Source organism: Drosophila guanche, unplaced genomic scaffold (assembly GCF_900245975.1).
Source record: "Drosophila guanche unplaced genomic scaffold, DGUA_6, whole genome shotgun sequence".
NCBI classification, from domain to species: Eukaryota; Metazoa; Arthropoda; class Insecta; order Diptera; family Drosophilidae; genus Drosophila; species Drosophila guanche.
In genome coordinates, this window is record NW_022995755.1 from 1,351,781 (window position 1) to 1,378,323 (window position 26,543).

General features: G+C 46.9%; 1 protein-coding gene across 1 annotated transcript; it reads left to right on the forward strand.

The window, feature by feature from the left end:
• The first annotated feature begins 2,020 nt into the window (after positions 1-2,020).
• Positions 2,021-2,583, forward strand: LOC117589885. The gene is given in 3 exon segments (XM_034282156.1): positions 2,021-2,127; positions 2,129-2,449; positions 2,451-2,583. Coding segments are annotated over 3 exon segments (561 nt in total).
• Positions 2,584-26,543: the final 23,960 nt, after the last annotated feature.

Below are 26,543 nucleotides of genomic sequence, written 5' to 3' on the forward strand. Positions count from 1 at the left end.
ACGTGTAGCCATTGGTCTGCAAAAGCTCGCACGTTAATGACACTAGAATCAGTTTTCATTAACGATATAACGTGGCGGGGACGCCCTCGGACGCGCACTTGCCGAGTGCACCACTTTGTGCGGTGAGTGCCGGCAAAGGAGAGCAGAGAGCAGAGAGCTGAGAGCTGAGAGGAGAGCAACGAGTTGGACACAACAAAAAAAAAAGTGAACGTGGATACATGAAAACGTGGAAGGAACCGCATGCGTGCATTTCTCGCATATTTCTCTTCATCGCGGCTGCTGCGGCGGCGGCGGCGGCTGCGGCATTGGCGCTGGCAATTAATAAAACACACACCTTCTGTGGGGCAAGTGCCCACTGCCCCCCCCACCTGCCTCCTGTCTCCTGTCTCCTCCTGTGACCTGCTGCACAGTGGTCTAAAGCGCTTATTTATGCAACGGCTGCTGCTGGCAGTGGCATTCGGACGCGTCGACTGTCGACATTGCCATCGGCATCTGAATCTCGCTATGCTGCAGCTTCCCTCCCCCCCCCTATCCTTCTCTTTCTGCTTGCACCACATCCTTGTGTGACGTTGCATTGGTATGTGTGCTGGAAATTGAATTTAAAAAGCTCAAACGCTGCAAAATATTTCACACGACAGTGATGGCGGCTTGTTGCTTCTTTTTTATGCCTCAGATTTTCGAATAAATCACATTTTGCACAGCGAAAAAAATGTATAAATAATATACGTACATGTATGTGGTGTGCGTGTGTGTGTGTGTGTGTGTGTGTTTTTTATGTCTCTGTGTTGGCTGCATAAATCTTTCAGTTTGGATTTTCACTTTGGCGGCATAAATTGACACTGGCGCTGGCGACACTGCCAGCCACATTTGTAAACCGCGCTTAAAAGCAACCCCCCCCCCCCCCCCCCTCGCTCTCTCTTCGCTCTACACTACAATCCTTTAGCTTCGACCAATCCAATCTCCTTGCATTGCAAATTACGCTTTTTTGTCAGCTTAAATAAAGCAACGCGCGCTGACAGTAAAAACTCATTTACGCGAAATTAAATTAAAAGTTAATTAACGCTGTCAATGTGCAAAGCACTCCAGACAGACTCGCCTGAAAAGAGCGAAGAGAGAGTGAGTGAGTGAGTGGACAGAGTGTGGAGAGTGTGGAGAGTGCAGAGGGAACAGTTTCAGGTAGTGCTGTTGGCCAAGTTGAAAAATCACCGCAAGTAAAGTTAAGCATATGTCCGCTTAAATTGATGGCAACTGGTTTTAAATGCTGGCCTGGCCTGGCCTGGCCTGACAATTTCTCCTGCTGTCTGGCAAGTTGTTGGACTCTGCCTGGACTCTGGGATTGGTTTGTCGGTTTGCCGCTTGGTTGGCTGACTGGTCGGTTGACTGGCCTGCAGCTATGCGCTATGCACACAGTGCGTATGGTAAATGTGACATGAGCAGGCCAGTCCGGGAAGCAAAGTTCCACTTGGCTGATAATTAATTTTTAAGTAAAACGGAAAATTACACCGCTCAATCAGAGACTTAACCGAAAGGCGTAGCCAACATTAATTGCCATATCGGAATGCCAATGAGCTTTGCCTTCATTCCTATGTGCTGGAAATCTGCTGCAAGTCTATGCCAAGTTAAGTCAACTTTCAAGCCACATTTGAAGCTCCGTTTTCATAGCAACATTTGCCGCTGCTTTATGCAATTCTTAGCTAAATGCTTGGGAAGTTCAATTGGCTCAAAGTTAACCCAAAGATGTTTCAATTTCACAAACTAATTATTGTTGTTTGCTGTTTGCATTCTTAAAGTGCAAAAATATTAACTAGTTTTGGCAGCTGGGTGGCCCGTAATGACAGCTCCCTGCGGGGTGTGTGTGTGGAGTTGCCTTCACGTAAACATGCTTGTAGTCTTTGCAATCGCAAACTGCACTCCCACGGCCAATTTCGTCATGAAAAATTAAAGATAACATAAATGCGGCGCGCTCTGGCACGCCATCGAGTTGCAGCTGTTCGGTTGGAGCCGGCTGCTCAACGGCGAAATGCCGTGCCAGGACATCAATGTCTGGGGCTCTGGCGTGCTATTTGAATTGAACAAGTGTCAGCGTCGAGGGGAAACAGCGTCGAAGCTGTCGTTCGTGCCCCTCCGCCACTACTCAGCCCTCTGCTCTGTTGCTGTTGTACAGCATTTGCATGTCCTGCCAGTGCGGAGTACGAAGCGACGCTCTCAAAACTCAAAATATTAACACTTTAACGCCAAGTTTTTTATCCGGCTGCCGGAAACAGACAACACAACACAGACACACAAATACTGAGCCCCTTGGTGGCGGCGGCGGTGGCGGCGGCGGCGGCGGCGTCGGCCAAACGCCATGTTGGATTATTCAGCTCGACGCCATTTCGCGTCACAATGCGCGCTATGGGCTGCCATCATTGCACTCGACAGCAAACGGCACAAGGCAGCAGCAACAGCTATGACTATGACTAGAGCTGTGTGGCTGCAACGTTAGTGGCCCACCCGGCGGATGAAGTTGCAATTCAAAGTCATAAACACGTGGAGCGTGGGCGCAAAGTCTCAGCTAAGCCGCGAAGCAGGCGCTGCCAGTGACAGCAGCAGCAGCAGCAGCAGAAATGGCACTTCCGGCCCACAGATTCCTAGCCGGGTTGGTAGCCGCTTTTTTCCACACCATTTTGTTGCTGGTTGCTGCTGGTTGTCTCCGCCGTTACAGCCGAGGGTATTCGGGGGGCATATTCATGCAGTACATTTGGTCGCAAAGTCAAGCATAAATGTCCAAAAGCTACACCCAGAGATACTGAACCGCACTCCCTTCAACTTGCAAAACTTTGCCCATTGTTGGGCATAGTGTTGGGCGTGCTATCGGGTAACCAGCGTTCGAGTTCCTTCCACCTTTTGGGGCTGTATGTACGTGTGTCCTGGCCGTTATTTTTGGGCGTTCGTTTTTCATTTGCATGCGAAATTCAAACATCAGCATAAAAATGCAATTTTTATTGCGCAACATTTCTCAATGCCCGTTGCAAATATTTTCGCGGGCTTTATTATATTTGCCTTTTGTTTTGTTTCGCGCTATGCTCTGTGTTCTGTGTTCTGAGTTCAGTTCCTTTTTTCTCGTCTTACCATTGTTGTTTGTTCGGGTTTCGGCTTGTTGCCGCCGCTGCCTCCGGCTGCTGCTGCCTCCATACATTTATTTGTTTTTGCCTTCGTTTTTTTGTTGCGTTGCCCCGTAGCATACACACACCGATGTGCCCCGGCCAGCCACCCGCAGGTTTATTATGAGCTGCACTTTATGAAAATGCAGTTGCCAGCGTTGCCGCTGTCGTTAGAGTTGCCACTGCCTCGACTTGGCGGCCGCGCTTCGAGTACATTGCAAATATTTTATTATTGCACAATTTCGCCAACTTATCCCGCTCGCATGTGAATGCAAGGACACGGACACGGATACGGACACGGACAAGGGGCTGTGGCAGGGCAGCTCCTGCTAGCCGCAAGGCTTCAGGAAGGATGCAAGCCAGCTAAAATAATATTTCGTTGATGTTGCTGTTGCTGTTTCTGTTGCTGTTTGTTTGTTTCTGTTTGTCGGTTCGTTTAGTTGAAATTACGTTTTGTATGCCACTGAATTTCATAGCAGCAGCAAGCAACAACAACTTGAGCCGAAAAACTTGCTTTCGGTTGTTATTATTCTTGCGTTTACTCCCGGCAAATTTGCCGTGTGCCGCCGCCTCTGCAGGTCCGGCTACGACTCTGGCTCTGCCTCCTGCTCCTGCTCCTGCTTCTGCTCTGCTCCTGCTACGACTCTGTGCACGGGCGTTGGTGTTGTTGTTATGGACACCACCACTCTACTTCCCTTTTTACCCCTCACTTAACGTGCTCTGGCCTGGGTTGGGCTGTATTCCGTTACGCCACCCACGATACACCGCCAATACCAACACCAGCTCTGACTCCGCCTCCTCTGCTTCTGCTTCTGCCTCTGTTTTGGTTTTCGCTTCGGTTTTTTTTCGTGCTGTTTTTCCAACATTTTAACTTCCGCTCAATTTACCTTTAGGCCAAGTAATTTAAAAGCTGACGTGTTTGTACAACTACAATTTCGACTCATGTTGCCGTTGTTTTTGCTGCTGCTGCTGCTGCTGCTGCCGTTCGTTGGTGTTGGCATTGCCTGTGTTGAGCACTTCCTGGTGTGGATTTTTGCTAGGTTTTTGGCTCTTGTTCTGCTTCTTGGCTGTTCGGTGTTTGGGCGGCTCTTGGATTTCATTCTGACTCTGGCTCTGGCTCTGGCTCTTTCCATTTTGTTTGAGTTGTTTCTTTTGCGTTTCGGTCAAAATTATTACAAAAAATGAAGCGAAAAACTTGCCACTGCTTTGGCATATTTATATTTTGTTTATTTGCCCAACCGTTTGACTGGAGCTCGAGTCAAGTTTTTGATGGACTCAAAGTCCTAAAATATATTCCCCAAAAAGCTGTTAAAACTGTTTGCCCTGGCTAATAGCTGGCGGGGGAAACGGGGAAGGGGGGAACAAGATTGAGACGGAAGCTAGCTGAAAGGTAAATATTAATTAAAGTCGATAGTAAATGGCCGAAAAACGTTTTATCCACTTTGCTGTTTTACTTTCGCCGTTTATCCGGTTCCTGTTTTTGCTTTTTTCTGTCCTCCTGTCCACCGTTTAACATGTGAGCACGCAATTTCCTCGATTGGCAACGCTTTCACGCTGAAGTTGAATGATGGAGAGCCCGCTGCTAAGCTGTCGGCAGTGTGTGCCCTCTGCATAACGTATCAAAAAGTGTAGTCTGCTTTTTTGGGGTCGCCAGTGCATTAAGAAACGCCCACGAAGCAGCCTGTGTGTGTGTGTGTGCAGTCAACGCCATTGTTTGTGTTAAGCCCGGACCAGTCGAGGCAGCCTCCAACCGAATTCGCCTGCCAGCGCCAACCAACGAGTCTGTTAGCCAAGCCGCAGGCAGGAGGCGGGCAAAGCTGCAGCTGAAGTCATGCCTGGTGGCAGAGGGGGGAGTGCGAGTCTGGACCACAGGCAGTGCTGCCTGCCTGCCTGCTGCTGTTGCTGCATTTAGTGAAGTATTGTTTCTGCTAGATTAATCCTGTTTTAATTAAATATACACGCTGCCAGCATGCAAAAACCAACAAGAACGCAGGGGGAAAAAAAAAATTAAAATGAAGAATTCAGACGCCAGCTCCAGCTCCAGCTCCATCTCCATCTCTAGACCTGATCTCTGTAGGTCTCTGTATGCCATATCCCATGTCCCCGTATCCCGTATCCCGTATATCCTGCATTTTGCTTTCAACTCTGGCTGCATCGACATTCTGACGTCATGCAAATGTGTGATGCTTGATGCTGCGGCTCCACTCGGAATGACAAAGTGACTTGACTGACTGCGCGTAATGTTTGAGTGCAGAACGGAGAGTGGAGCAGCAGCAACGGCAGCAGCAGCAGCAGCACATGAATGAGCGCATTCGACCTCGGTTTATTTATTTATATTTTCATTTTTTCGCCCCTCTTTTTACCATCCAACTGCTGCTGCAGTTTGTTTTTCCTGTCCTTGCCTCCTTTCAAGAAAAACACTTTTTCTTACGCTGCACAGCACGAAGCTTGAAGCTTGAAGCTGGCAGCTCGCAGCTCGCAGCTCGCAGCTCTGTGCCGGGTACGCTTGTAATTTCTGTAGTAAATTAAAAATGCTGCGGTATTTTTGTAAGTGCTCTACACAGAAACAGCTCGGCTCAGTTCATCTTTTGGTTCAGGTTGGGCTTTGTCAGGCATGCTGGATGGATGCCTTCGTCTTAAGACGAGCTCTGAGTGCACCACCGCCACAAGTTTTTAAGTTAATGAGCTGAAATTTCTTTCTCAGCATAAGGCGATGTCTTCTGGAAGCCTAAGTATGGGAAAGCACTCCAACGGATGAGCCAGAGCTGAAGAGACTGCCTAAAAGGCTGCGGCACAATTATGAGCGCAATTTTTTTGCTAGATAAATAGTTCAGCTAGCCAAAAAACGGAGCCACTTCGGCTGAGTATACCAAAATCTCTGCTCTCTGCAGTTTCAGGCTTCATTACAAGGCTCATCCATCGGCATAACCTGTGGCTAATCAGCGGAACACACCGCTCCACAGCCACTCCCATGCAATCCAGACAATCCAGACACTTTGGCCGCAAACCTCAAACCCTCAAACCCGCAAAACCCTCAGCACCCAACGTTATTAAGTTTGTCCTTTGCGTGTGGCGTCTTCGAGTAGGGTGCTCCATAAGCGGCTGCCGTCAGACAATCTTAACATTTTGTTGTTTGTTTTCCTCGTTCGCGCATTTGTTGCATTTGCTGCTGCTGCTGCTGCTGCGTGGCATGCAATTTCGCTCCATTAAATACGACGCATACTTAACTGTATAAGTAAACTTTAGTTCTCCTTTAGGGTCACCCCTCGCACAACTCTCGCAGAAGTGTGTGTAAACATATCCACGCACTCTCAGCGGGGGGCGGGAGGTAGGGCGTGGCATACACAAGTGTCCATTAAATTGTGTCATTAATTTTCGTTTGTCCACCGGAGGAGTTGCTGCAAGGAGGAGCGAGGAAGCTACTTTGCTGCTGCTGCTGCTGCTGCTGCTTTTTCATCATTTTACGAGCCATTCATTTATTTGCCGAGAAATATATAAATTAAGCAGTAAATGGAATGATATGGCAGCTTTGCCTGTGTTATTTCCTTGCTTATGGAATTCAAAATGCAAAAATCCAACGTCAATGATGATTGCAACTTTCTGCTTCCTTCTGGTGTCTGTGTTTCTGGCAGGCCTAAAAGATACATTTTATTTTGGGAGCTGCCAAATGCACACCTGACCTCGTATTGGATTACGTTTACTGGTCTACGGTTTGCAGCCTTGGCTATGGGTTTGTTTGCGTTGCCTTGGATTTGAGGAATTTACACACAAAAATAAATATCAATTGGCGCTTGCGGCAGAGCATTTGTTTCTAAATCTCCTTGATTAGTTCAATTTGTGCCTGTTGTTTAACATCGATGCACTCGGCTGCAATAAAAATCAGAAAAACAAATCTCTTGCTCTCTCTAACAAAAAGCACAAACAGCATAAAGAGAGAGAGAGCAAAAATATAAAGCACAAACACATGAAGAAAATTCCTTTGCTGAGAGAGTTGCACTGTCGGTAATGGACCATGAGGATACCCTGCAACAATTGCCCCGCAAAACAATTGAGAGCAATCAAAAATGCATAGCGAAAGTTTCTTCACGAGTAATGTTTTTTTTTTTTGGGCCCCCCACCAATTCACATGTGGGACCAGTTGAGTAAGCCAAAAGTGGAGCCAAAGTTCTTCTGCTCGGAATGCTGCTGCTGCCACTGGGAGATTGGGTAATGGCACTGAGACTCTGTCTGAGTTTTTGGTGGGTATTCTCAACCCAAAAGTTATGCTTTTGCCCCAGTCGGGACATGTTTCTTCTAACCCAATGAACAGCCGTGATCGTTTGGCAGTTTTTGCTGCAATGTAAAAATGGTTTAATATTTGCTAAATAATTGATTGGCTGGGGCATTTGCTCGTAGCAGAGATCTTGGACACGTACGACTCCTGACAAAACACTCAAAACATTCACCTCGATTTATGCCCTTATGGGGGAACTGGACTGGACAGTGGCCGGTACAAGTGAAAAATTGCCATGAAAATGTGCAAGCGCTTTGGCCATGTAATGGCCCAAAATTGATAACAATCAATATGACCATATGACGGCATGGCCCAGCCATAATTCTAGCACCTACTCCCACACACACAATGTCCGGGTTGGCCATGTTGCTGGCATTTAACCTGTCGTTGACAGCCCCCGGGCAGGGGAGCGACTTATAACGCGCCGTCCCCTAAAACCGTAAGCGCAAAAGTGCACGCATTGAGTTTTGATTGTACCCCACACACACTACACACCCCCCCACACACTCACCGACAGCAACTTAGTTTATTTGAAAATGCACTTAAAATTTAATTTAAATGTAAATTTGTGCAACGAAATGTGTTTGTGTCGAAAAAATAGCGAAAAAAAAAAAAGGAAAAAGAAAATGTTTATGTAAACAGCGTCAGGGGCCGGGCACACGGGCGGGCGACAATAGCCGAGTGGAAACGAAAAAAAAAAAAAATGTGAAATAGAATGCAAATGCAAATATTGGCAACAGAAAAAGCAACCGGCAAGCGGCAACCGGCAACGGGCAACACCCCCCAAGGGGTGCGAAAAAGTGTGTAAGCTGCGGCGCTGCCTGCCCCGTGCGAACCAGAAATGAGTGGAATTTATATGCAGATGTGGCAGCATTTTGCACCCTATTCCAGCGCGTTGCCAACATCAACATTCAAGAGTAGCAAAGCAGCAGCAGTGGCAGCATTGGAAGCTCTGTGGCATGTGCATTCATTTGCAGGTTTTCGCCAGCGAGCGAGCGTGTGGCGTGCGTGAAATTTAATAAAGCTTAAGCAGTCCGTCTTCCTCTTCCTCTTCCCCTCCCCATCCCCCACAGGCGACACTTAGTTGCTGCCGTTGATGTTTATTAAATTTCGTTAAATTATGTAATCTTGGAGCGGATCTGCTGCTGGCAAATGCAATACGGAACAACTTAAAAAGCAAAATGCACAGCAATAAAAATGTCTCACCACTCTGCCATTTCCGCTGCTGCAACTGCGCGACAGTCTGTGTGTGTGTGTGTGTGCTGGGTGTGTGCTGGGTGTGTGTATGGGTGCAGCACCCTGCAGCGCTGCTTTCACATTGTTGCTTCACACTAATCTTCTGTCAATGCAATGAGAGGATGAGCATGAAAGCGACAACAGCTTGCTTGCAAGAGAGTTCAGCCACCCACACAGCTGCACAGCTTCAAAGACCAAAAAGTACAGACCGCAGCCGCAAACGTTTCAATGTTGGGGCACCAAGACACAGCAACCCACAGCCAGCCACAGACAGACTGAGAGCCGCAGCCAGAACCAAAGTTGTAGCTGGAAGCGTGAGGTGGCAGGGCAGGGCTGGGACTGTGTTCGTTGGCGAATCTCTGGTTTTGTCTTTAAGTGTAAAAACATTTTGCTTTCGGGCAAAGCAATCGCAATCGCAATCGCAATCGTTGCCACTGCCGCTGCCTCGTGGCTGTAGCAGCATGTTGTCGCCAGTGTAGGAGCGTGTCAGCAGCTTCTGGACCGCCGATGCAGTCAAGTGCATGTGTCCCTTGAGTGTACGGGTGTGTGCTGGCATGTTTGGATACGTGTGTGTTACCAGCTTGTTGGTTGGCTGTGCTGTCAGTGCGGTTAATGCTTTTAGCCGCTGCCCAGAGGCAGTCTCCCTCCGCCCTCGATTGGCATCTTGTGGAGTTTGGAGTCTCGGGGGCTAGAACTAAAATTAAATGCAATATTCTTATTATTTTTATTTAATTTGCTTTTGATTTTCGTGTTCGTTTTCTGCTGCCTTTCGTTGTGCTTTTTGGGGGGCTTGTTTATTGGCACAGCATGCAGCTGCAGCTGCAATTTGTCTTCTGCCGCTGGCCACAAGGCAGCGTGTGTGTGTGTGTATTTTACACTCTTTTGCTGTTAGTGATTCCGTTTCTGCTTTTGCTTTTGCTTTTGTTTTGTTTAATGTAATTGCTTCAACGCTCGTGTTCTTGGCCATTCCAACGAGTTGGAGGAAGGAGTTGGAATATTTTTAATATTTCAACAGCAGACGCGCTGCCATTTGTCTTGTTGCCCTCCCTGCTTAGCAGAGTGCCTTTGGACTTGGTGCAAATTAATTTCCTATTAGCGCACTCTGACAAATTAAAACCGCAAAGTCAACAGACCTGGACAGGTTCTACATTTAAATGCGAGCCAAAGACCTCGGCCTGTCCTCTGCTGCCAAATCAAGGGGCCACAAATTATATGCAAAAGTAACAACTAATAAATATTCAATGGCTGTCGCATTAATCTTTGAGCACCCAACAGTGCAGGAGTCTCCCTTCCCCACCAGCAGCAGAAGCTAAAACCAGTCCGCAGTCCAGTCCCTCGTCCCAGTTCCCAGTTCCCAGTCATCAGGCAGCAGTAAAAAAGGAAACACATTACTAATGCCAATCTTTTAGCCGCCGCTCTGTGCCCCGCCGCCACGCTGTGTTTATGGCCCATTATTCTCGGGGCGTTCTTTGGGCCTTCGTTTTGGATTGTTTTGGTGTACACTTTGATTCAATTGGAGATACAAACATATGTGGTGGGACTCGCTCCTGCGGGGCAGCAGCCTCGACTTTCACGGAGAGCTTTGTACCCCTTAATGGCTGAATGATGCCTGCAGAGGGTATCCCTCAATCGAATGCCCACGGCTGCTTTTTGCTCTTGCTGTAAATTTTTAACAAATAGTCACTGAGGTGAAAGGGGCGCGTGCTAAGGTCATAAACAAGCAGCAGAGGGGACTGGGACTGGGACTGGGGCCAGGGCCAGCCCCTGACAATACCTGACCAAACTGACCCGCTTTACCTTTCGGACCCTTGCACACACAGACATACACGGAATTGACCACAGTGACGCTTGGGCCACTCAACAAAACCCTCAGGCACTTTTTAATCTAACAAAATCCAAAGAAACCGCACGTCGCATAAATAATGAGACTGATGAGGGTCCATTATGGGCACGTAAAGCGGCAGCAAGGAGCAGGGGCCAGGGCCAACAGCCACATCATAGCCGGGGCACGGACACGAGACGGGGGGATACGACTGGGGGCTGGTCTGGTCTGTGGCGTCAACAGTCAATGTTTGAGCAACGTGTTTTTAAACAGCGCTAGGTGTGATAACAGTTGAGGTCGACCATCGACAGCCGCATAGACGGGGCCAGATACGAGCGGAGTGCTCAGGCTCAGGCTCGGGCTCAGGTCGGGGCTAAGGTTGAGCGCTGAGCTTTGCGGTGGTGGGGGAGTCAGGTCAAAAGCATGACAATGACAGCATAATTGATTTTCGAACAAAGCAAAAGGTAAGAACAAGAAGCAGGAAGAAGGAACAGGCAGAGAAAGCGAGCGAGACAGAGAGCAAAACAATTTATGAAAATATATATGGAACCCGACAGATATATTCACATGTATACCTAAGGCTAGCTAGCTGTTGGCCAAAGGTGTCAGAAATATATGTATGTGTGTGTACATATGTCTATGTATATGTGTGGGCAAGAAAGTTTGCCAGCAACCAACAAAGTAACACACGAAACTACTCTGATTTGGCTTACCCCAGGAAGAACTTTTCTAAAATATATATGGAGATAAAAGCCTTCGCTTTATATCTGTGTAGGAATAGAATTTCCGAGAGCTTTACATGTACAACATAACTGCCACTTCCCCCTGCTGCTCGTTTATTTTTGTGTGTGTTTTTTTTTTTTAGTTTTATAAATAAAATTGGACCACATCTCCGGGGAACTCGTTGGAATTGGTAAATATTTGCTAGCTGCCGCTGCTGCTGCTGCTGTTGATTTATTGAGAATATTATTTATTGATATTTGTAGTCTGCACTCGTAGTTTGAATTTTGTTAAATTGCTTGATTATAATGTTTTAAAATACAAAGAACCAATTTTGCTTTGCTTTTTTTTTTGTTGAACTCTTTCACTTTCAATGTTTGCCAGAAAGTTATGCTCGTAGCATTATCTGTGATGGGTCAAACATACAGTTTCCCGGGCAAAAACTTTATTGGCCAAGTGTTAAGGCAGGGACAGGGACTGGGACTGGGACTGGGACTGGTGCTGACCACCGTCTATGGCTGTGCTGTGCTTTATTTAAAATTTATTTAAATGAAGTCGAACGTATAAATAGCGCCACTTTAGATGCAATCAATGGCTTAAGCATTTCAACACTGGAGCAAAGTCAAGATAGCCAATGGCTTACGACCGAGACGACGGTGCCGTACCGTGTCCGAGACGATCCGAGACGGGTGAGAGGCACTCGAACATGCTTCAACAAATTCAAACAGATAAAATATGCAAAAATTAATTAAATACTTGCGCTTTGCATGTTCCTTGAAAACAATTTGCCAGACACCAAGGCTCATGTTGAAGGTGGACTCTGTGTGTGTGTGAGAGTCCGGAAGTGGAAGCGGAGTCCGTGCTGAAGTTGCAGGGAGGAAGAGAGCAGGAGAGTTACGACGTCGGTGCTGAGTTGTAGTCGTGGCCAGCGATGTCGACGTCGGCCTGTCCAGGTGTGGAAAGTGTGCTATATAATTTGCTGCAGCCAAGAGCACGAACAACAACAACAACAACGAGTACCTTGGCAGCATGCCGTGGCAGCAGCAACAACATCGATTGCAATTTACTGCCTGATGCACTTAAGAAAATTTATGCAAATACCCAAAAATACTTACTTTACTTTCGTACTCTCTGCCGGTCGAGTCGAGTCTCTGGTCTCAGGGCTCAGGTTCAGGTTCGGGTTCCGGCAGACAGACGCCGCCTCAGCAAGGACAAAACGGTATTATAGCATAAATTTTATACTGCCCGTTAAGGTCTATGAACTGAGCACAGAGAGAGAGAGAGAGAGAGAGAGAGAGACCGGTAGAGAGCGTAGATATTGTAGCCGGGTACTCAGTTTGTGGCATACTAAATGAAGCAGCGCCCACAAAACTGCAAGCGCTTGCTTCATTACTTAAGGAGCGAAGCCCCCCCCAACTCAGTCTTTTCTTATTTTTTGAAAAATAGTTAAGAAGTGCAGAGGGAGGGCAAGACGGTGTCTGGCTGGCTGGCTGGCTGGCTGCCTGGCTGTGGTGTTATATATGGCAAATTGAGCAAGTCGACCGCTGAGAATCTGGCATTGCCCTCAGGTCGTCAGCGGGCGAGTGAGTTATGTAACCTGGACAGTGAACAGTGAACAGTGGACACGGGGACAGCGGCCAGTGAGGACTGGGCAAACACACAATTGGAGGCTCACTGTCCCCGCTGTTCGCGCTAAGAGGAGAGCGACTCATCTCAACCCATCTCGTCTCTCTCCCGCCCTCTTTGTGTGTGTTTTTTCTGTTGTTTGCTACGTGCCGGCCACTCTGCAAAGTGGGGCATAAATCAGAGGCCACAGCACTGGCTACAAGCTGACAGCAGACAAATTTCAAACTGCCGCTTGACGCTGCACTAATTTGCCCAGGCATTCGCTCATCTTGTGATCCACCAACGACGACGCCAGCTTTGCTGCACGACGACGAAGCCTGAGCCAAATTGATGTTCCCTGCAGCTGCAGAGAGCCAAGTAAGGAACATCCAAGGCGCTGGATGGATATGGATTGTAGCTGCGACGGTGCACAGAAATCAGTGGCTGGCAAAAGGAAAATATTCGTGTTAACGCAAATGTTGCTGCCAAGTGTTTGGGGCCAAGTCTTGGTGTGTCCAAGCGTGTTGCTGCTGCTGCTGCTGCTGCTGGCTTGTAGGCACTTGTTGGTGCTGCAAGTAGAACCCAAGTTCCAGGCTAAATAACTTGCAGCAGGTGCTTTTTACACGTTAGCCAGACATGAGAGAAGACAGCTGCAGTCTGCTTCGCCATGGCACTACCAACGCGCTTCTCTCTTTGTGTGTGTGTGTGTGTGTGTACATAACTTAAGATCTATGAGGATTTGAGGTTGTTTAGTGCCATGTACAATGCACCGCCTTGCGCCTCCACAGCACAGCTCCCCTCAGGTTGGCTTTACTCTGCTGCCTCTCCTTCTACTGCTTCTTCCTCTGTCTCCACTCTGCGTTTTTTTTTTTTTTCAGCTGTCCTCGTTGCCAGCCACAGTTCCTGCCGTCTCCCCCGCTTGCCTCTCGCTGTCTCTGTGTGTATTTTCTTCCATCTTTTTGTGGGTGATGTGTTGTGTGGCCCGCACTTAAGGTAATTTGCATTGCAGAATTTCGCAGAGCTTGGCCGGAGACGAAGCCGAACGGAGATGGAACCGGAGACGGGGCAGGGTCGCTGCAGCCAAACCAGCGGAGGAGCCAGCGCACCAACGTGCCGGGCATGAATGAAGCAAAGTGCTACAAAGGATTATGCAAATTAATTATTTTTCGCAAGGCGCCCGCTGTCCCCTCAGCTGCCTCAGCTGCCTCAGCTGCTTAAAAAAAAACACACACACACACACACCTCGAAAGTGTAACGACAAAATTGTGGGCGTTCCCACGCCCCCCGGCGGCTGCCAACAATGGCCAAATAGCTGCAGTCACTCCGCCATCTCAATCTCTGTGCCACACTGCAAGGCACTCTCCCCTCCTGCTCTCTCTCTCCCCCCTCTACTCACGACCAGCTTTGGAAAACTGCCTGGAAAAGTTGTTTAGTTTTTAGCAGCAGCAACGGCGACGGCGACGTTGTCGTTTTTTAGTTTTGTAGTTTTTAGATTTTGGTTGAATGCATTTTAATAACCAAGTGCTCAAGGTTGGCACTTTTGATGGCATTTTATTTCGCTTTTTTTGTTGCTGTTGTTGCTGGTTGTTGCTGGCTCAGACGTCCAACCAGCTGCGGGTGGGGCACAGGTTGTAACTAGCTGGCGTGGAGAGCGTTTGCCAGGCTTAGAGGGTGCTGGCCTGCTGCTGGGCAAAGTTTTATTTAATGAAATGCGGCAAAAATGTTGAAAAAAACGAGAACAAAAACAAAAAAAAACGAAAATGCAACAATCCAAAAAAAGGAAGAAAAACCCAAACCCACAGCAACAACAACAACAAACAAGCCCAATAAACATTAAAGGCAAAACTTTGGCTATTAAAATGGCTACGTAAATTTCTATTTTTAACCCTTGCGCCACGGCTGCTGCTGCTGCTGCTGCTGTTGTTGTTGCCAAATGTTTTTTGGCTTACTTCTTTATCTCGTGCATTGGCAAAATGTGTTTAAGCCGATTGGAACGCGCGGAGCGTGCCAAAAACAAAAATTAAATCCACCTCTCAGGCATGTACATGTGTGTGCGTGGGTGGCCCATGGTGTGTCTCTTTGTGTGTGCATTGATTAGTTTTACACACATAAAGGCAGAGAGTGCCTGTGCCGCCTGTGTGTGTGTGTGTGGGTGTGGGGCACTGCACTTTGTGTTTTGATTAGTTAATTACATTTTATCTGTGTGTTTTTGTTTTGCTGCTATTTATTTACATACGCTTTCGGCTAGTTTTAATTAATTAAATAATTGCCCCATAACAGCCTGGGCAAACGCACGCGCTGCGATTTGTCGATTCAATGCAAACGGCACACGGCACACGGCACGCAAATACACGCAAAAATATGTGGAAAATGCCCATTTGTGTGCATTGAGAAAGAAACGAAAGAGCAAAGGGTGGGTTCATCCTTTTGACTACTTGACAATTGCTTAGGATAATTATTTATAAGTAATTGATTATGGGTTCAACTCTTTGTGACTCGAATGCCTGTTTGCCATCCATACATGTTAATTGAAGCATTTTAAAGTATTACAAATGAAAATAGTTCTAAGAATTCTTTGTTTGAATACACTTCCCGCTTTACGCACACAGGTTTAGGATTTTTACGAATAAGTTTAAACCATATATAAGCTGTAGTAATAGGCATTAAAAATTGTACTTAAGAGCACAATTCTGTAAAATGATTTGGCAAATTAAATGTCAAAAGCGTGCAAATGGCAATGAAAGTGCACAATTTTGTTAGCAAACATGAGATTTTGGCAACGAAACAAAGCCTAGGATTTATGGTATGTACCTAAATATTGGCACTATGTGTGATTAAATAATTTTGTCTCATTTTAACACCTTCTGCGTTGATATAAAAATACTTAAAAATTGATTTGAGTTACGACTTTCGATGACGCAAGGCCTTAACATATTTATTCTAATTAAAATTGCTGGTGGTAGTAGGTAAATGTCGTAGTTTTATACAAAATATGAGCATTAAATGTGTATCAATTTATGTGCATTTTTAGGAATTTTATACTTGACTTTTAGAAGCCTATAAATGCCCCGAAAATCTACTTTCAGTGCCACCCAGTAAGTTAAAAGCTCACAGAATCGAAGCAATGCCATTAATATTAATCTGCGTTTGTCGAGAAACACATTCAACGCATTGAAACATTTAAGCAAACTTAAAAGCGGAAAATATTCCGAAAGAAATTTGATGTGTACACATGGAAATGCAGTTATGTTTGATGAGTTCCGCAAGGGAAATATCAATGGAAGTCCTGGCAATAACACATTATGTTCCGCAGTAAATGGAAACTACTCCGCGTAGCTGATCCTTTTAAATCGAATTGACCAATCGCCCGCACTTGGCTGGCGCACACAAAGCCAACAAAATTTCATATTTTTGGGGCAGAGTAAACAGACGCCCTCAGAGCTGAACTCCCACGCCCATGAGAGACCATAACCCAACCCCAAATCGTTGGCTGGAAATGCGATTTCGCCACGCATAATGCCGAATGACTTCATGAATCCAATAAATTAATAAACTTTGGGAAAACTCGCTGAGGTCACTGAGCAAACGCGGTCACAGGCTGGGCGGGGGGGTTCCTGGTGCCAACCCATTCGCAGCGCTCCCACTTCAACAGCTCCAACGGCAGCAACGCACATTAATCATTGAATTTTTGGCCGCCAACTCCCTAGAGAGGTGAGTGAGACGCTAACCGTGCCACAACGCGTCGAGCCTTGCCACACCGCAACGCAACGCACCGCTCCGCACCGCGCGTGAATTAAATGTACACAAAATTGACTTATTGCCGGTCAAACACCTTTACAAAAAGTGCGTCTCTGGGCGAGAGCTCTCAAATGAAATATGAAAAACTTTCGCGGCCAACTTAACATTACAAAAAAGTGACGCAAAAACTCATGCAGAGAAAACAGAGAGGAAAACTTTGGCATTAAGTTCGCCAAACGTTCCGACGAGCTGGCGGCAGTCAGGACCAGTCAATAAATTCGTACGCATAGCCCTAATGGGCATTGAGTTGGTTTTGTGGCTCCTGTAATTCTGGCGAATTATGGGGAAATGGCAACGTTTTCCGTTCGGAATTGTCCATAACAGTTGAGCACCGAAAGTTCATTAATAATTGCTCATGATTTTATCGAACTCTGGTTAAGTATTCTTTAAAATAGAGTACATTTCGGAGCAGATACTGCTGTTGTTTGGATCAGCTTCTGTTGTTTATGGATGCCAGCATATGGATTCTAGCGTGGAGCAATCGCACGTACAGATTTAATGTTGTGCCGCAACTTAAATACGAATTTTTTCGCTTTCTTTCTCCGTTGCGTGGGCCAGCAGTTGTTTGTTGCCTTATCACAAAATTAATAAATTTCAGCTTTGCTTTAACGCGCCTTGAAGTTCACTTGCTCCGCCCAGTGACCCAGTCTCCCCCTCGTCCATTTCTGAGCTCCTGTCTTGACAATATTTCTCCAGTTTGCGCCCATAAATTTGTGTATTTGTATGCCGAAGCTGTTGCTGTTGTTGGCGCTTCCCCTTTGTCTTTCGTTTTTGGTTTCGTTTTTGGTTTTTTGGGGCACGGACTAAACATATTTTCAGGAGGAAAAATCCAGGACCAGGACCATGCGAGGCTGTGTCTCTGCTGCCTGGGCTGTGTCCTGCGGTTGTTGCGCCTAAAAGTAGTCAAATTGTGCGGACTAATAAATTTTGTTGGCCCGTCGTTGTTGTGGCGCTGCTCTACTGCATGCCGCCCACGTGCCGCCCAACCACCTCCAGGTCTGCCACTCCATTTGCCCTGAGCTGCCCGATGGCAATTGCTTTACGTTGTTGTTGCCTTTGTGAGTGTTATTCAAACGGGAAAGCCTCGCACATCCTGGTCTGGCGCACCTTGTTGCTCCGCCAGCCAGACCGAGCCAGGCCCTGGCCTGCTGTAAGCTTTTACCTTTTTTGAAATGACATTCATTGGCTTTTACGTGTTTATTTGGAATTTCATTAAAAATTATTAGAAGCTGTTTTGTTTTCGGTTTTTTTTTCCCCCCCTGTTTGTTGTTGTTGTTGTTGTTGTTGTATTTTTGTGTGGGTTTTGTGGGCTTCAGCCTCGTTGCGGGATCTCCTCTCTGTGTCGTGCCGTGTCGTGGCCGTGTGGCCTGTGTGTAATGGCGCTTTCATGCTTGTGAATTTTATTTGAAAATTTTTGTCTTCCGTTCGTTTTTGGCTTTTTCAGCTGTATCGCATCGCTGTTATCCCTGTTTTTCGGCGCACTTCTTGTTGGGTTTTTGCTTTTTTTTCCCCCATTTTAAATTTGTGCATACTTGTTGGCTTTTGTTTGGCTTCGGCTTTTGGGTTTTTGGCTGCTGCTGGGCTGCAGGCAGGCGCCGACATTTTGGCGGCTCCGTTTCTGGCGTCTGGCTATAAATTTTTAATAGATAATATGCGGGGAGCAGGGCATGTGAAGTGTGGAGTGGAGTGCTGGCTGTGCCGAAGCCGTAAAGCTTTTAATCGTCGCTTATTGTTATGTAGATTGTACTGGCTAATGCCCAGGGTCTGGCCCAGGCAGCCCCGTGCCATTGTCCTCCATGTGTCTTTGTGTGTTCCAACATTTTTGGCTTGCCCTCTTATAACTGTAATGCATAAATTAGCCTTTTACAAAGTCCATAGTTGATAACGAGGCAGAGAGTGTGGCAAGTCTGACTGTGGCCAAGAACGCTTTTAATTTGCGGCCAGCTAGGGTCCTTCTCTTTCGCTTGCAGCTTGACAAATTCATATTAAAGCCAGACACCAGCAGCCTCATTAAGCCTGGGGGGGGCACACTGCATAAAACTTGACTAGAAAATATGCTACAGTTGTGGGACTCAGACATTTTCGATTGTTGAGTCGGCAATTCATATGCAAAAAAAAAGAAACTAAAATGAGAAGCCGCAACTGGGAGCTGCAGCGGCAAGTGTGTATTTCTGCTGCGAAAATCTGGCATTTGCTTTTGACTTTTTAGCCAGGGCCAGGCCAGTGCCAGTGCCAGTGCCATTGCCAGCGTAGCCGCAAGCTTCTGAAGCGCACTTGGCAAGACATGAATGCGTAATAACCAAAAGCGGAAGCAAAACAACTATGAAGTCAAGGCAGGAGGCAGCCACGCACTCAGCTGAGAGCTGAGAGCTGAGAACTAAGAGCTGTGGCAGGCAGCAACACATATGCATCAGAAGAGCTAGCAAAAAAAGAAAAAAAAAATAAAGCAAGCAACGGGCAAACAATGCAAATGTATTTAGCATAATGAGACAGGAGAAATGTGCAAAAATGCAAGCAGTTTGTATGGGCAGCAGGCAGGGATCAGCAGAGAGCACGGAGAGGGTGGCAGTGCCAGTGGCAATGCCAGTGGTGGAATCCTGCACAGCCAGCAGTCAGCAGCCAGCTCACACTTTATGTGTGAACTCCGACTCTGAGTCTCAGCTTTTGCAAATGGCAACAACGTTTGTATCTCATCCGGTTTGCCGCTACGCTCTTCCATCTATATTCAAGCGAGAGTGTGTGTGTTGGTGTGTGTGTGTGTGTGTGTGGGTTTTTCAAAATGAAAGTCATATGCCAACTCATAACTCAACTTGTTGTTGTTGTTATTCCGCTGGCACAGCTCTTGCTTCTGTTGCTGTTGCTGTTGCTGTTGCTGCATGCTCCGGCAGAAGTTATTTCATTTGGCATTTCAAGTTGCTTGGCATTTGAATGAAGTCATTATGAAGGTGGCAGGCAGGGTAGGGCAGGGCCAGGCATGGCAACAACTAACTCTGTTGTGTGTGTGTTCCCACTCCTGCTTACATTTTTTCGGTGCTTATTTGTACGTTTGCCTCCTTCACGTACTTTATTGCCGGAGCAGCAGTAACAAGGAAAGCGTCTAAATAAGCATTGACTTGAAAATACCAAGCCAAACACACACACACACACACACACACACAACACACACATTGGCCCCTGCACAGAATGTAATTAAAGTTGAGTTGCAAAAACTTTTGCTTTTATTTTTATTTATTTATTCATTTTAATTCCCCAAAGAGTCAAGTCAAACAGTGCATTAGGTAGGGACGGGGCCCAAGTCAGAGAGTTATCCTCATGGTTGAGGCCTGCGCGCTGCCTCGGCTTTTGTTTATGCAGATTGCGACTTTAAAAGCACTTTCAACGGCTTGAACTTGGTCCAAGGTGCCAGCGTTACACACTCCACACACCACACACCACACACCACACACGCTCCTTTGCAACCACAATCGCTCTTACACTCCAGCTCCTGCCACCCCCTACGCACCCCAAACGCATTAAAGAAGCTTAAAAGTTCGTTTTTCTTTTCTCTTTTCTTTTCTGCCACGCACGCAACCTGCAAAGTATGCAATTCAGAATGTACAGCGGAGCCATGAAGGAGTTGTTGCTGCGGAGTTGAAGGTGGAACAAGCAAACACAGGGAGACCGCTCTGTGTGTGTCTTGTATTTGCATGTAAGAAAAGTTTCACCACAGAGACCCAGGCAAACAGACAACGTGGGACTTACAAATGCAGATGAAAAATACATATACACACATGTGTGAGAGAGAGAGAGAGAGAGAAAGAGAGAGAGAGAGAGACTGGCTGCGACATTAATGCTGTGTGCGTGTAAATGCCATGGAATACCACTACAAAAAGCCAGCTGTAGAGAGGGGTGGGTGAGGAGTGCGAAAAAATAAAATATATTGTTGCAGCAATTTGTCAAAAAAATGTGCTAAACTTATTGTTGCAGCAGCAGGCAGAAGGCAGGCAGGAGGCAGGAGCCAGGGGGCAGACTTAAGTCGCATTTGAAAGTTGGCCCAAGCCACGTGGGGCTTTTCCCTTTTTGTTCTCCGTGGCATGGATGCTTATTTGTGTTGCAATTATCAAAATTAAAAAGTGGCAGGCACGTGGCTCATCCTGCGGGAGAGTAAAATATATATAAAAAAAAAGCATTGACTCCGACTGCCAGACAGAGCGTGAAACGGAGGAGCTTCAATCACGGTTGTGGCGGGCAGGCAGCATGCACGGATCCCAGGGTGTAGTGCAAGTCCTGGCTTCCATTTAATTTATGCCTCGCATTGAAATTTATCACTGGACGAGCATCTTAATGGTTCATTAAATTCATTATTCGTATACGAAATGCGAAAAAAACGTAATAATCAAATTGGAAAAAGGCACGAGATGAGACGCAAAGGCAACAAAAAAACAAACAACAAAAAAATACAAACAATGAAATGAAATAAAATAATGCACATATTTGTGCTGCAGCAGTGCCAAGGGGGAAGGGGCAGGGGCAGGGGGACACTGGCCTTTTTGCTCACGTCTGAGGCCGTGTTTTAATGAGTTTTTCCCTTACGTACAATTTATTTTCATTTGAATATTCTTTTGCAATAATTTTCGAGTTGGGGCCGCCCCCGGGCGCCCCAAATGGCTTTGAGGCGTGCACAAAAATGCGATTATGCATTCATTAACGAAATTAATTGCAGACAAATGCAGACAAAGAGCAATTACACCGCCAGACACACACGCATGAGGCAGGGGCTGGGCTGGTTGTGCGTGTCCCTGTACGTGCTTGTTTCTGCGTGTTCTCGTGCATTGAAAAGTGTATAAAATTCAAAGAGATTCCCATGCCAAATTGTAACCTGTAGCAGTCTCTAAGGCTACCCCGCCTCACTCATTGCTAACAAGAAAATCCAAGGCGAACCGGCTTACGGACTTATGTGTGTGTTGTGTGTGTGTGTGTGTGTGTTGTGTGTTGTGTGTGTGCGTGTGTGTCGTAAGCAGAACATTACCAGGGCTTTTATCGTAAATGCCAACATCTTTTGCTTGTAATTTTGTGTTATGCTCTGGCACTGGCACTGGCACTGGCACTCGCATCGCCTTCGCCTTCGCATTCACATTCTCATTCAAATAATAATGGCTGCCTTTTAGTTGTGCAATGATTACGTGATGCCTGCGAAGGAACAAACACACACATATAGAGGGGATATACATGAGCGAACACATCCATTAGATATGAGATTTTTGTTTCAGTCTCTCCTGGTCCTGGTCCTGGTCCTGGTCCATGTCCATGTCCATGTCCATGTCCATGGCCTTGTGTGTCGTCTCTCTGGCTGCTGGCTGGCTTTATGCGTGCATTTTGGCTTCAACTTCCATGTCATTCAGTTTTGACTCTAATAACGACACGCACATGCAGAGGCAGCGAGCAGCAAGCAGCAGCCCGGCATGTATATATTTTCTGCTCATAACAATGCACATTGTGATTTCTTTTTGCCTTCCCCTTCCCCATCCGCTTGTTTGTGTCTCTGCGGGCGAAGAGCATAACACGACTGCGTATACGTAATATTTTCTACTTAGCTGGCAGAATCCTAAAAAAAAAAGAAACGATGATGGAGCGTGGAGAGTGGACATAGATAAAGCTTATGGGAAATCCTTAAAGCAACTTTAAAAGCTCCCCAGCCCCCACAGAGACAGTGATCTGTTTGGCATCATCAATCCATCTCTGTGCATTCGAACGCTGCTTAATGAGCTTCCTTGTGCAGCACGCCCAGTCATCAATACAGCAAACCGGCAAACCGGCAAACCAGCAACCAGCAACCAGAAGCCTTCCCCTGACAACTGCTAATTAGGAAGACTTCAAAATTTCACCCAATGCGTACATTTGCCTGGGTTTTCCAACGGCTGACTGAAACAAATACCGAAAGCAGCAGAAAAGAAAACACACACCGAATAATACGTATACGTAGGGGTAAACGCTGCACTTAAACTCAAACTGATGATGCTGCCATTGGAGGATTGCTGTTGTTGTTGATGAGCTTTGAATGCGTCGCTGCAGTTGAAGTTTGAAGCTGCTGAAGCTGAAGCAGCAGCCTTCCTTGGTTGGCAAAGTCTTGGTCTACTTTCTTGTCAGTGAAGCGAAATTAAGCGGCAAGATGTGTGTGTGGGGTGTGTGGTCCACCCACTCATAGCTGCAGTCACGCGTGGCCCCGACGACTATTTGTCAGTGTTGCTGCTGCTGCTGCTGTGTGCTTTAGCCGCTTTGCTGGTTCGTTGAACGTATTTCTCATTTTCATGTCCATTTTCGGAAAATCCAAGCTACTCATAGTCATTGTCGGCACTCGGCACTCGGCACTCCGCACACACACGCCCCACTCCAGCTTGCATATGAATGTATTTGTCAACGACAAAGCAACAGGAGCAGGACGAGCAGCAGCAGCAGCATCTGCTGCTCTCGGGGTATGACAAACAAAACAACCAAATTAAAAAAGTACAAGCTGAAAAAATATCTTGAGGGTATACTTAGAGCTTGATTCCTGTAGTGGTCTGCCTTTTTGTCTTCCTGTGTCCTGTGTGCCGCCCGCCCCTGTTCTGTTCCGCTTCCTGCTCTGCGTATATCCCCACGTCTCCCCCCGGGCTTAAGCGGACAGCTGCAGCGGCGGTGCCTTCCAGTGTCCTGTCGCGCGCTTGCTGGTATTTTGCATTTGCAGTTTTCCATTGCATTTGTAAGCTGATATGCGACTGCCTGCTGTGTGTGTTGTTTTTGTTCTTGTGATGCTCTAGCAGAGGGTTAGCTGAGTGCTCAAAGATGTTTGACAGGTGGGAGGATCAGCGAAGAGAAAGTGAAACAAGGAAGACTCCGATCAGGGCAGTAGATCTGTGGCTCAAGCCAAGTCCAATCAAAGTTCCTGCCTGTCCGAGAGTATCAATTGCTTCGTTGCCTGCAGCCTCACTTTTTCACTCGCTGCTCCTTGTTGTAGTTTCTGTCGTTATGCTGCACATGGAGATGTTGCAGGCCTGGCTGACTGGGGCTGGTGGTGCTGTTGTTTCTGCTGTTATTAGTACAGTTGTTGTGGTTGTCATTGTTGTTGCTGCTGCCGCTACTGTTGTCTCGGTTTGGCACTGCTGCGCGGCAGCATAATAGTTTTGTAAGCTCCCTCTGGGGCATTCAACTATATGAGTCTGAGCTTTGAGACCGTGGCTGAGGCTGAGGCTGTAGCTGAAGCTGAAGCCCCAGTTGTTGCTGCCTGGTGCCTGAGCTGAGACGATGTCTGTATTTCCCATGACAATCTTTCTGCCACGAGTGTTTGTACACTTGTGTTGTTGGCTGCACTCCACCTCAACCAACCCAAAGCACACACACACACACACACACGCATGCACCCGCTGAGCGAAGCCCCCTTAGCCCCACTGCCATGCCCCCCCGCGCTTGTATACACAGTCGTATTTGGGCAACTGAGGACAAAAGTTTCCTTGGCTTTGCAGCATCAACAAGCAAATACAAGCTGAGAGCCAGATACGGGCACAAAGGGAAGAGAGACAAAGAGAGGGAGGGAGATCAAGAGAGGGGAAGCCAGAGATAGATAAATTCCTCTTTGCAGCAGCAGCAGGAGGAGCAGAACGCACCCGAAAACAACGACAACGATGGCTAACAACGTCGCCCGGTAAGTTGTTGATTTTGATATTCGAATGCAAAAAATAAAGTTGCTGGATTGGGTTGCAGGGAGGTGGCAAAGCCAGGTGGCAAAGCCAGCGACGTTGCATGCCAGCGCCGCGTTAATGTTAATCCAAGACATTGTGGCATACATTTCACCTTAGTTGCAGTTTAATTTAAGTTTTGCATGCCCCAACGGCGTAAGGGCAAGGCAAGCGATAAGAGGGGAAATGGCGGCTAAAAAATCGGATGCCCATGTAGCAATTAAGCAGCGACTGGCATGGCTGGAATGGCTGCAACGGATGAAGCTATCGAAGCAATGTGACAACAGGGAATTGCATTAAAAAACAAACAGCATTTAGGGCACTGTGGGAGTTGCTTTTGGCTTGTGCATCTTTGTTTGTCTTTAAACTCTGTTTGCTCCCTCGCCTTGACTTGAAGTTATGCCTTAAAGTTTCGACTGTCAGACGGGGTCTGCCGCTCGGCAACGTGAAGCGTGCTACTTCACAGCGACTTTTATGGTCATCCAAAAAGTATGACAACTCCGGCTATTGCTCTGGCTGTTCCCCAAAGCGCACACACATTGTTAGACACACACAAAGGCACACACACACACCCCTTATGGGCCATGTGGGGGTACATGAACTGCTCGTAGAACCGTACTTATTTATATACTTATAGTTTACGGCGCTGCGGGACATATTGTGCTCTCGAATGTATATATATTTTTGTTCTAATGAAAAAGTTATGACCATCAAATAAAGTATGCTGCTTGCCACACACACACACAGAGAGAGAGAGAGAGAGGGAGAGGGAGAGGGAGTGGAAGTCGAGGGGCAGCTCAAAAGTGAAGCTGAACTGTTAAGTGACCGACCGTAAGACCTGCAATCGTCGTCGTTGTTGTCGCTGTCGCTGTCGTTGTCGTGCTCGTTGCTCTCCGTTGTTTTGGTCGTTTGGTGACCTCGTCGACAGTTGAGAGTTGACTCCATTGTGTGCTTCCTGTTTATGCTTTCCCCCTTAGTGCATGTTGGATGTTGGATGCTGGATGCTGCTCCCTTGTATCTTTTGTCTTGCCTTTCTTGCTCTTTTCTCATTGATATTGTTGTTGTCCATCTCTGGCCCCATTGTACAGGGGGGGCCAGGGGGAGGGCAGAGTCTTCTTCTTTAGTGGTTGCTTCTGCTATTATTATTTCTCATTCGTTGTTCGTTTAATTCAGTTTTCATATACACATGCAGGGCTGTCCGTTCGTCTGTCCCTGTCCGTGTCCGTGTCCGTGTCTGTGTCCGTGTGTGTGCGTGAAACCTTTTGCCCACTGGGCGTATACTTTATCATACAATATTGTTTCTGTTTTTATTACATGTCACTCAGACGTGGACGTCATCGCCTGCTCCCTTTTTGTGGTTATTTGTATCTCTGTGGATAGCAGCATCACTCCTCCCCCTCTGCCGCTCTCCCCCCCTCCATGTCACTGTTTGTTTGTGCTTGGTGAGAGCGTGTAAAGTGCGTTCTTTGGTTTTATATGAATTTTTTAGAGTTTTTTATGCACTCAACATGAAAATTTGTTCGTCAAGAGTTTTCGCCACAGCAACAACAGGCAGTCAGCCAGCAGCCAGCAGCCACAACATTTTTGTTTGCCACGTGCCGCAGCAACGGCTGCTCCCAGAGTTCTAATTTGGTTTTCAGTATAGGCGAAAGAGGACTCAGAGAGTTGGTAATATTACCGCCTGTACTCTCGTACTCGTACTATGCCAACAACTAACTCGGCAAAAAGCCCACGCCAAGCCACCAAGCCACCAAGCCACCAAGCCACGCCACCTACTTGTTTACCCACAAAAGGGGCAGCGGGGGGGTGGAGGATATGTACATATATTTTTAACGAGTATTTCCATAAAATTACATATGCAAATACACATATTTTTGGGTCTCAGACTGGGATAAAGAACGAACCAAATAGGCTGAAGCAAAAGGCTGAGACTGAAGCTGAAGCTGAAGCTGAAGCTGAAGCTGAAGCTGAGACTGCCTGCTGCAGCCAGGCCACAGATTTAGCTATTTGTCAGCTCTTTGCCGTACGCAATCTTCAGGCTGAGCACGTAATACGTGACAATTACTACATTTTAGGTAAAACATGCTCATTAAATCATTTGAGCTTAATACGGTAAAGGTAAAGAGGCAATGTCACAGCCACAGCGACAGCCACAGCCAAAAGGGAAAATGCAAAATGTGTGCCAAGGCATTGTTCGGGTTGGCTCTGCCTGTGCCTGGTGCCTGGTGCGCTTATAAGCCGCACAGTATTTGTCG